Source organism: Tasmannia lanceolata, unplaced genomic scaffold, assembly GCF_043159265.1.
Source record: "Tasmannia lanceolata isolate RefF3 unplaced genomic scaffold, GAP_Taslan_0.1 ptg000020l, whole genome shotgun sequence".
NCBI classification, from domain to species: Eukaryota; Viridiplantae; Streptophyta; class Magnoliopsida; order Canellales; family Winteraceae; genus Tasmannia; species Tasmannia lanceolata.
This window is the reverse complement of record NW_027518697.1, coordinates 5,476,891-5,488,629: the sequence shown is the minus strand read 5'-3', so window position 1 is coordinate 5,488,629 and position 11,739 is coordinate 5,476,891. Positions and strand designations below refer to the sequence as shown.

The 11,739-nt window shown below is 37.2% G+C and overlaps 1 protein-coding gene across 1 annotated transcript; it reads left to right on the top strand.

Annotated features, from left to right (window-relative positions):
• Nucleotides 1–1,931: 1,931 nt before the first annotated feature.
• On the top strand, nucleotides 1,932–11,207 carry LOC143854491 (uncharacterized). Its single transcript, XM_077364492.1, has 10 exons — nucleotides 1,932–2,250; nucleotides 4,321–4,435; nucleotides 4,587–4,628; nucleotides 4,717–4,808; nucleotides 8,979–9,104; nucleotides 9,356–9,476; nucleotides 9,610–9,694; nucleotides 10,295–10,408; nucleotides 10,507–10,546; nucleotides 10,921–11,207. Exons 1-10 carry the CDS (start codon nucleotides 2,083–2,085, stop codon nucleotides 11,071–11,073), a joined length of 1,056 nt encoding a protein of 351 aa, XP_077220607.1. The 5' UTR covers nucleotides 1,932–2,082; the 3' UTR covers nucleotides 11,074–11,207.
• Nucleotides 11,208–11,739: the final 532 nt, after the last annotated feature.

The window sequence follows — 11,739 nt, the reverse complement described above, 5'->3', positions numbered from 1 at the left end:
ATCTCCTTAATTTTATCACGATTTTCAAATTCTTAGGGTTATATTTTTTTTATTTGCCACAGGCAAACCTGAACTTAACCTGTCCCAGCACATCACAACCAGATTTGGAAAAATTAGGTTAGACAGGTTGGATTAGGGTTGAGAGATTTAGAAGCAGGTTGGGTTAGGGTTGACCCTTCTCAACCCGAGGCTTGGGTTGGGCAGGTTGGGATAGTGCTATTTAGGTTTAGGCTAGGGTTGGCCTCGACCTGATCCAACCCAACACGGTCGAGTTGAATCCCTGTCGACCTCATTAAAAATACTAAAATGTCTTTCATCTTTTCAAAATGGTCATACCTTTTGTTTTCATGTGAGAAAAAACTGCAAACAATCAGACAAATTAAAGGAACTAAAAACATTTCACTGCATAACAAATATGGTTGTTATTTTCATTGCACATGACCACACATGTTTTCTATTTATTTGATTTTATCAGTATAAAATATTATGGGTTGCTCATGACAGCCTTACTTTTCTAATTTTATATGTAAATATCATATACAGTAAAGCGACACATGCTAAGAAGGAGCAACTCAACTCAACTTAGCCTTTGTCCCAAACTAGTTGGGGTTGGCTAATGAATTCTTTAGAAAATTTTCATGAAGAAGGCCATGCTATGAAGGAGCTTTATTCATTAAAAAAAGCTCTATGACTAACTTTTTATGAGTAAAAAATAGAGCCAAAGCTTAAAAATATAAGATGTTTAATAACAACAAAGAAATTTAAATCTAGAAAGTATTTAATAGTTGTAGGGAAACAACATATATATAACCCATTTAGTGGCTATAAAAAATTTACATTTATAAGGTATTTAATACTTGAAAGGTGTTTGGAACGTTGCCTTATGAGTTATTTCCCACCCAAGATGGATTTCTTGGGTGGGAAGGCAAGAGGCAAAACATAAAGTTTTTTCTTTTTTTGGTTTTTGGGAAAACCTAAGTATTAAAAGGATATTGTTTTGTTCTCTCGGCTGCGGCAAGAAGACTTGGGCAAGGAGTGTGTTGGCTGCCTCTTGGCTAGAAAAAGAGAGAGAAAGAGAGAAGGTAAGAGATTGAGAAAGTATAAGAGAAGAGAAGTGGGTTTCTTCCTCCAAGTTTTTTCTTGGGTTCTCTTTGGGTTTTTTCTTGGGTCGCTCTCTTGTATGGTCTTGGGTTTGAGAAGGAAGGAAAGTGTTGTGGGTTTTGAGTTTGCTTTAATCCATTGTAATCCTTGTATATTATTTTTCTCATAGTGGAAGACTATGTTTCTTGCCTGTGGAGTAGGCTTGGCCGAACCACGTAAAATATTGGTGTTCATCTTGTGGCTTGATTGTGTTATTTTACTTTTCCGTTTAATCTGCGCACGACCGGATTAATTTGCCAGGCGCAACAGATTAAGTAGTCGAAGAAGCAGTAGACATTATATGTTGGTATTGATAAGATATTTAATGAGAGTAAATAAATGTACATTTATCAGGCATTTAAGAGCTATAAGTAAATTCATATTTATAAGGTTTTTACAGCTCAGGAGCTTATTCAAGTTTTCCCCTTATCTAAAGCATGAGTATAGCTGATCTCTTCAAGGACCAATATACCAGATTTAACCTAGAAACCATTGATCAATTGCATGCTGCATACACTGAACACTCCATGTATATCCAATCCACCATTCGCAATGTGGACCCAGACAATCGTAGAAATCTGATTAGAAAAAGTCTACCAATCGGACGGGTGAGATTGTCCAATCAATTAGCAGTAAAGCCTACTAGGTGTGTAAACGCGCCACTTGTACGGTAGAGATTGTGGCCGGCAATTTTCTTCCCCCTTTTTAGGTGGGTGATAGTAGTAAATTCGCACCCACTGTAGGATAATTCGCACCACTGTTAAACATAAAAAAGAGACAGATAAAGATGGAATTTCTTTCCCCTTATTCTCTTTCCAAACCCTCGTTTCGTAGGGACTAGGTAGAGGTTTTTAGTGAAGGAGAAGATAAAACAATGAAATATCTTCTCATCTAAGAAAGGAGTGAGAAAAAATAGAGAAAGAAAGAAAAGAGAGAGGAAAAATGGGAGAAGATCCTCAGAGAATAAAGAAGATCGCTGCATCATCATACGATTATGAGAACGATTCTCGATGGGCAGATTACTGGTCCAACATTTTAGTTCCTCCTCACATGGCTTCTCGACCTGATGTTGTGGATCATTTCAAGCACAAGTTCTACCAACGATTCATTGTAAGCTATATGATTAGGGTTCTTTTCGTTTTTTTTTTTTTTTTATGTTTTTTCTTGGACATATAAGTAAAAAAACCCTAATCATTTTTATGGGTTTTACTTGAGTAATTTAGGCTTCTTTTCGTTTTTTATGTCTTTTTCTTGGAAATATAAGTAAGAAACTCTAATCATTTTTATGGGTTTTAAAACCCTACTAATTTTTATGGGTTTTACTAGTAATTTAGGGTTTGGGTCTCTATGTTTCATCTCGGTTTGTGATTTATCTAATTTTAGAAATTTGGTATGGTATGAGTTTTGAGTAAAATCTATAATTTTGGTTTTGTGTTCTCTCTTCAATTTTGAAGTAAATTCTTCTAATATTTGCGCTGGGTTTTTTTAAATGATTTTGGGTTTAGGGTTTTTATTTTTGACTTTTAGAGGTCTTCTATTATTTTTTTTTGAAATAGCGAAGAGGTCTTCTATTATGAACCCTAATCGGTTCATAATGTAGGTGTTTCAGGCTTGGCCGTTGACAAGATCAAACTTCTCTTTGATGACAACTTTGTGAAGGGCATGCTCTTTTTCCTCATATAAATCACTTTATAATTATATCACTAAATTTGAGTCTTCTCAAACGAATCATGTGGTTACCGTGGCAAATTATATGACATTTTATATTTCACAATCAATGGAATTTAATTTGTTTTTTTTTTTTTTCTATAAAACGATTACTAGTGGCGTGTGCTTGATTTGTTCTCTACTTGTTTTCATTATATTTTCCTTAATACATGATAGGTTTGAAAGTAATAGTTACTAGGAAACTTCGTTGGGATCATATGCTAGCTTCATGAGATTGCACGTGTACCTGTTTCTCTAGCACTTTTTAGAAAAACTAGGAAAGCCAGTTTTTAGAATGTGGATACACTCCTTCCTTATTTTATACTTTTGTCCAAATTCTCCAATCTCTTCAAGATCCATCCTACCATCAAATAGACCGTAAAAGTCCCAATCCATTTCTCGACTCAAGACGTCCATTCATATAGAACACCCAAAAATGCACTTTGAAAATAGAGAGATCACATCTCCCGACACCACTCCAATAGATTTTTCATTTTGTATCTCATTAATTCTGCAGACCATATTTTTTTAATGGCTCTACAAACAATACTTTCTCTCCTTCCTTTGGAAACAAGGTTGATAATATACTACTAATTTCCTTATTAACATTGACTTTAGCAAAATCTTCCTTTAATCTCAGAGCATTGTTCTTATGATGTCCTAAATTTCGAGCTAAACGGCCATTAGAAAACCATCTGGCTCTTTGTCCTCTCCCAAATTGAAGATTGTTTCTCCGACTTCATCCTCCTCGAAGCCCCTTTTTAGCCAATTAGCTTTTTGTGGCATAAGCACCGTCTCAGAAGATGCTTATTGTTTCCCACATGGATAAGCTCTTTGTGTAGTGTTGAGGGATTCTAGATGGGCTTTGAACCTCCTGCCTTTCAATGGTTCTTGTTGGACGTGATCCTCTACCACCTCTACCAAATTTACTAGGAACATTTGGTTGAAAGCCCTTGGAGGACATTTTTTTTGTATATATGTTGTATGGGAGCATCTATATAGGTCCTCAAATATAGGGAACTGATATTTCCCCTTTCTTTGTGATTCCACGTCGTTGGATTGATGTTGGGTTCTAAGTCGTTTCTTTTTTCGTTGGTAAAACTAGAGATCAAAAACTCCATTAAATCAGAAGGAACAAGAAGAAAAGAAAGTAAAGAAACCAGAACATCATTAACATGGAAAGAATAATCTCTTTACTTGTACAAAATAGGGAAAAAGAAGACTAATACAAAGACCTGTGAAAGCTGGTGATGACCTGAATATATAATTCCTTCTCAATCTCTTCAGCTTCCCAACTATTTGATGGGTCTTGTTAACTTGTCATACCCCATTTCCTTTTTCCAAATTCTGTTGACATATGATTTCATATCTGCTTATATTTTCTATTTGTGTTGTCTATATGTTTTGCTTATGTAACTCTCAGGTGTCCTTTTCTCTATATTGTTATCTTAGATGTGCCATTTCTGTCACCAGGATCCTGATTTTGTAGTTGAACCAATGTCTTCAAGTAGTACTTCTCAGTCAGCAAGAACATCGGTGCCATCCTCGTCCTCTTCTGCAACTGAACAAGCAAGGCCACGTAATTCAGGTAGAGAGAATTTATTCACAATAATTGTGTATTTAGAAACCATAGTAACAAATTAAGGCATATTGATCTTTTTTTAAGGTATATAAATCTGTTCATTTGTTCTGAGTGCATTTTATGTTTTGTGTCTCATAATGGCATCTTTGTGGTGTAGGGTCCAGTACTGGAACATCAGCAAGACCAGGCACAAATGCGGGTTCGCTGCGTTGGGATTGACAGACCATACAATTTGTTCTAAGTACATTTTATGTTTTGTGTCTCATAATGGCATCTCTGTGGTGTAGGGTCCAATACTGGAACATCAGCAAGACCAGGTGCGAATGCGGGTTCGCTGCGTTGGGATCGACAAACCATACAATTTTCTGTCAATGCTTGGGTATAGCAAAACAGATCCACTATAGATAGATTTGACCCTTAAATCTAAAATTCTTCTGGGTTCAAACTTTCAATTAATTATTATATAATCCACCCCTTGGTGGCTTACTTGAAAGAGTCTGTATTTCATTCAAGTGTTGACCACTTGAGAGATGGCAACTGCAGTGGGAGAAATAATAGTATTTTATGTGATTGTAATATGTATGTGTACATACATACATGCATATCTATATGTCTTCACACACACACACACACACACACACACACACACGCGGGCCGCGCACACACCCACACACACATAAATACATCTGTTCATGATCCATTGATGGGGCATTTGCCTATGATCTTCTTTTTTGTAAACCTAGTTGCATCTATAAATCATTAAATGTCAATTTTTAAATTTGTTCTGTAATCTCTATTGAAAGTGCTATCTTTTTCTTTATCAAAACAATATTTATGAATAATAATGAAGTGTTCATAGTATCCTGTATGTATTGCATCAAGGCAACAGAAGCTAAGGTCCAAACAGTAAAAAAAATGACTAATCACTCTTTCCTTAGCTGACATATCTGCTTCCTAATTAGCCTCATGATCGACACACTGGAATGACATTTGATGCATGTCATAAATTGTCCAATTCCTCCAAATACTACACCATTATACTGTATCCATGAATCTTCATGAAAAACCCTCGCCTTGGATAACCCATCTAATGACTTTTAGAGATTTTCCTACAATCTCGATTGTTCCCAAGCAGCATACTGGAAAAACTGTTACAACTTGTAAAAGTGCAGGAGCTTCTGCCTGGCTAGTAGCCATTGCACCACACTTAACCGACAAAACCTACTGTACTCACCCACATAGCCTCTAATGATTCTACTCACAGTTGCCGAACCAGGAGTAACCAAGGAGCAGCCATGAGGATTTAGCCTATCTACTTGATCAGTTCCTCCATTTTGTACACTCTTTGTGATCTGCCACCACTGGCAAGGCTGTTCATCAAGAATGTGGTGAAATACTTGGGCATCCCCGAGAACGTCGTGAGCAACCATGACTCAGTGCATCATCAGAGTGTTGCACAGGTTCGAGGCAAGGATTTTGCAAGCCCGTAACACCAATCTCCTTTGTTATTAGATTCTTTCATGGAATGAGGGGTCTAGATGACACTCAGGCTCATCTGAATCTGAAAGAAATGATCTGGGCCCAACACCCTTTTATATTTATGATTATTCAGGAAAGCCTTACATCCCAATAAGCAAATGCCAAAATTCCGTTGTGGAAAAGAGGCTAGTTATGGAATGCTTTAGAGCCATAAAAAATGATGATGAATGAATGGGAAAAGTTATTTCTGCAAAATGCTTGTGAATGTGGCATTGAAGCCTTTTCACGAGTGTGAAGCCTTGCACCTCGTGGCGTCATCAAGGATTTGCTAGTGTGACTCTAGCATCTCTATCTATTAGTATTTTTCTTGTTACAGTTATTTAGATCTGCAACAGTCTATCTTGTTAGTGTTTTTCTGGTTATAAATCATACTTTCTTCTCTATTAATCTTCTACCATTTGATTTCCCATTCTTCGACCCTCCGTTCATCGATAACTGTTAGAAGTTAGAACCTTATTTTCAATCCTACGACCAGTTTTAGAGACGTGAACCATGACCCCTGTTAAAATTTCTACGCCAACCATTCATCCAGACCCTAATGCTTAGATCCTTCATTTTAACTCTGAACTGTTGCTACTTTATCGCCCAATAATCAAGATCCAATAACTTGTTTGTTGCTGCCTGTCATTCCAGTATGTTATTTCTCTTAAACCTATCTACTCTATTGCATAGAACCAGTTTTATCCTAAATCCAGTTATCAGACGAATCAAACTTTCTTTGATACTTCTCTTCACCTTTTGCCCTGAATCAAAAGTTTGGCTTGTTCAGAACAAGTGCCACATATGCTTTGTTAGAACTATCTTTTCAACCTGGCCAAACTTGCACCGACGGAGTAGTGTAGTAATAATTTTTCTAAGAGCTACTGCTAACTGATTCTCAAAAAAATTTCAGCCAAGAAAATATCTCAAAATTTTTCCTAAAGTAGGTATCTATGTTTCCTTCACTAGATCCATAACGATTGTATTACCGTTTAAGAAACCCTATTTTAGAAGAAGCTTAAGCGGTGAACTTTATTAGAGAATGAGAAAAGATTAGAGCCATCAGACTTAAGGAGGGAACTGGTGATTGCAATTCGTGGAATCAGAAGAAAATTTAAGCCAGTATGAAGTCTGTAAAGTGGGTCTTTCCACCCCAATTAGCTGGCAGACCCTCCTTTTTGTTAGCTTTACAATGAATGAGGAAGATCCAATAAAAACCTAATTGTTGAAGTGATTTAGACTCCCATTAATCACTCAGTGAAGTTGTTCATGGAGGTTGGGTCCTGGTAGCAAGAATCTTATATTGAAAGTGCCATACTGCTATGAAATAACCATTTTTCTCTCATGTCAGAGCTTCCTAACTGAAAGTGGGGACTCCCAGGCCAGAAACCAAAGAAAAATCTATGCCTGGAATTCAATCTCCCCCCTCCCCTAGTTGGTCTCAGCCGCAGTTTCTATTCTGGTTACTTCATGTTTGTCGGTGACATCCATCTTTAGAGGATCATGCTTGGGATGACCGGTAATGGTTTAGGCCAAAGTACAGACAGCAATGAGGATCCATATGTACAAAAAAAAAATGCGTAAAAGAAAAACTTGTTACGGAACACCATCAAAGTTGATTAGGAATTTAAATTTTCTAATGCTGATGCCCTTTAGTTGTCAGAAATGGCTGGAAGCAAGAGCCGGAGCATCAATAATAGAAGATAGCACATTTTTTCCCTTAAGCATCCAAGAATAGGGAGATTTCAAAGTGGGAACTGACCACGAGTTGAAATTTCGTGCAAACTAAGTCCCCACCTAAATGAAAGGTTGAAAATGGAAAATGCTGTTAATTGCAGCAGCTTTCAGGACTTTACTTCTCTCCTGCATGGGAAGTTTAGTTTTCCCGGTCTATTGCCCCATTTAACATATTTTATTGCATCAATGTCACCTATAAGTTTTCTTGGCTATCAGAATAGCTATTGAAACTGGAGCTGAGCCTTTCCCCTAGTGGCGATTTCTTCGAGCATGAAGTGTTGAGGTCATGTTTGCAAATTTCTTCCATATATAAAATAGAAAAATAAAAAGTGTTGCCCGTGAGCCAAGCTGAAGCTCCAGCGGTGCTGCATTTTTAATTCCGAAGGGACTGTCGTTTCTGCAACTGAATGACCAAGTTCAAGTGATCTTGTTAGACATTTGTTAATAATAAATAATGTTAAAATGCATTTTCAAATAAATAAATAAATAAATAATTTTAAAATGAGTGTTGTTTGGTTCATGTATATTACATTTGGTTCGATTTGTCTTTCGTAAAGAAGAATCTGATTGTGTGTTTGAATTTCTTTTGAGAGCTTATTTTGTATCTTTTTTTCCACAAGCCAGTGAGTGTAGAGTCTATGGTTGCCTTCCCTAGAGACGTTTGACACTTTTGACTGTTCCATTTTTTTTTTGAAAGAACTAAAGCTTTATTAATATGCGAATGATCGTACAATTAATCGGGAACAAGATGCCCCCAAAACAACAGTACAAATCAGTACAGTACTATCCCCCTCATCCACTCAGAAAGATGCCCCCTAAACCTAAGTGACGACCATTAAGTGACGTCGTTTAACAAGACCCTTGTGGAATCCAACCTACCCCACTCTCTCTCGCTAAACTGTCCGCCATATGATTGGCAGATCTTCGGTGATGAGTAATTGTAGGGTGAATGTAATGCATGAGATCGCGAATCTCATCCAGTATTTGATGCAAACGCCACGGACCCACGCTACTATTTGACGCCCATGATATGACGTTGGATGAATCCCCTTCAATAATCAAGGGGCTATGATTATTCAGCTGATACCATGGAAGTCCGAATAATAATGCCCTAAATTTTCAGCTGATACCATCTAAACTTTTGACTGTTCCATTTCTACTCCGTTCTTGGCCTGCTATTATGTTCATGTGTTCTCTTATTCTCTGAATGCAAGTTTTAGTGTTTCTTTTAATGCTTTACTTATCTATGTCTTTTCCATCTAGTAATATAATTCTATACGCTTGGTCCTGGCAGGTGTTTATTGTTGCTGTGTTTGCAATCTTTCCACTTCTGCCTAAGCATCTTTCAAATAGAGCATATCGGTTGTCCTTGCTGGGAACTGCATGTTCCTCCATGTATTCCTTATACTCACTATATGGGGTAATGTTACCATTCATATAAACTTTCCTTTTTGGATGTTTTTATGTTATTATTTAGGTTATTTGCAGTATGGTCCGCCCATGATGGGGTCCAGTAGAAGCTTCCACCCTCCTGTCTCTAGGTGGGGATTTTCCGGTGACTGGAAAAATACTGTAGACACCGTATAATAGCTCGTATTTGGAAATTGTTTCTTTCTCATGTCATTTTCTTTGTTACTCTTTCATTTATGGTTTTCTTCTTCTTCTTTTCAGAAGCCTAGGGCGTGGAATCTGCAGGCCATCCAAGTGTGGTTTCAGTCAGTAATTGCAACCAAGGATTTTATCTACTTCCTCTACTGCCTTATGTTTGTTACATCTCAAGCACACATTAAATGTGAGCGCTGTGACCTTTTCTAATATTTAATAATGTTCTGCTTCTTTCTCTAAATGTGCTTGAATTAAATTTAGATCAGTGATTGTCAGTATTTTTCCTTTTGTTCCTATGCTGACTTTAAGTTTCGTGACAGTTGCTTTGATCCCTGTGCTCTGCCGAGCGCTGGAGCATGTTGCCAAGTTCCTAAGGCGTAATTTCAGCCGCTCCTCCTTGTATAGGTAAATGATTTTTTTTTTTTTTGAAATGGGGGTAAATGAATTATGTACCAATCCATTACTAGTAATGTCATCATTTCTGAGTGAATTTAAGCTCTATGTTCAGCCCCTCACCAGCAATTGGATCATAACTTCCTAATGATTTTATAAAATGTCTTAATCATAATTCTGTGCTCATGAATTTCCTTAAAAAAATGTTCTTCATTTGGACTTGGTTGACTACCTCGTACATCGTTTTGTTTTCCAAGAAATCCATGACCAGAGGTAGAAAGCAAAATTCAAAATAACGACTTTCGGAATTATATTTCATGAGCACATACAATGCTTCTCATGGACAACCACTTCTGGCATGGATATTAATGCTTTTTATTAATTTGTAATTATCATGCAAACTAGTTTATTCACCTTCTTCCAATTTTCTCTGATGATGAACTAAATACCGATTGAGATCCTCCTGAATGGATTTAGCTTGGAACACTCTTACAAGCTTTTCACCTGCGTTCTATCATTTATGCTTTTTTGTGCAACAGGTCGTTAGATTTAATAGCTTTCTCTTTCTTATTGAGAACTAATCCCAGAACATCTTAATGATTTTTTGAACAGGAAATACTTGGAGGAACCTTGCCTGTGGGTGGAGTCGAACACAACTACCCTCAGCATTCTGAGTTCAAATGCCGAGATTGGACTGGGCTTCCTTCTAATCCTTTCACTATTCTCGTCAGTAACACATTCCTTCAACCTAGTTTTTTCTTTCATTGTTAATGTTTCTTCTTTCAAACTAACGTATCACTCAAATTCCAACTTTGTGGGTGTAGGTGGCAACGCAACATAATACAAACATTCATGTACTGGCAGGTCTATTTCATCTCTCATTTTATGCTTTAAGGATATAAACTTTCTCTTTCTTCCAGCCCCTAAAATCATAATGTGGCAGTTCCACCTTCCAACCATCAATCAGTCACCATAGTTGCACAGACACATTATATTTGCAAATGATTTTTCGTTTCCATTTTTTAAATTTTTTTTGAAGCCACTGATCATAAAAGTTGTATGAGCCATAATACATAGTTACATATAGCCCTTGTGAGATCATTTGTTTCAATCTCTTTTTTTTTATCAGGGAAAAAAAACAGAATTATCATTTGTTCACCCTGCTTCTTCAAAATCCACATTCTGCTGTTACCATTCTTCTAACTAGGGCATCTGGTTTCTCTTGAAACTCTCTGCAGCTGTTGAAGCTTATGTACCACGCCCCAGCAACTGCAGGATATCATCAGAGCGTGTGGGCTAAGATAGGTCGTTCAGTAAACCCTCTCATCCTCCATTATGCCCCGTTCTTGAACACTCCCATCTCAGCTGCTCAGAGGTGGTGGTTCAGGTAAAATGAAAAGAGAAATGGACCAAACTCATTTGATTTACTTTAGCTGCTAGAATCTATCTACGGAAATTTTTGTTTTTGATAGAACATGAAAATATTCTACTCTTTTTAAATAGACTTAAAGAACCTTTACCTTTACTACTACTACTACTACTACTATATCTCTACCTCTATTGGGCGGGGTGATGTTGCTCCATCGGCGATGGTGATGGCTACACTGTGTAGCAGATGATTTAGAAATGGGAGCCCAGGTGGTTGAGAATGTTGATGGTAATGACAAGCCAGAAGAAAATGAAGTTTCCCCTTATCTGCCTAGTTGGCCATCTGTGTTTTTTTGTGCCACAGTGACTCATACTGAGTTGTTTTGAGTACTTTTATGATCCAACCTACATTTGGGGTAAGATAATTCCTAATTGCCTGTTTGACTAAGCATTGTAAATTTGTAACCAAATTTTATCACTCAACTCCTGGAACCAATCTTAGGTAATTTGGGATCCGTGTTATGATCTTTGCATGCATCTGTGATGTATTAGGATCATTCATGGTTTCTCAATTCAGGTCGTATGTTGAACTCTCTCGGCTGGGCCCCCTTACGGGTTTATTAAATAAAGAGAAAGATGTTACATTCATGGGAACAAGACGCCATCCCTAACTCGGAAAACTTGAGAGA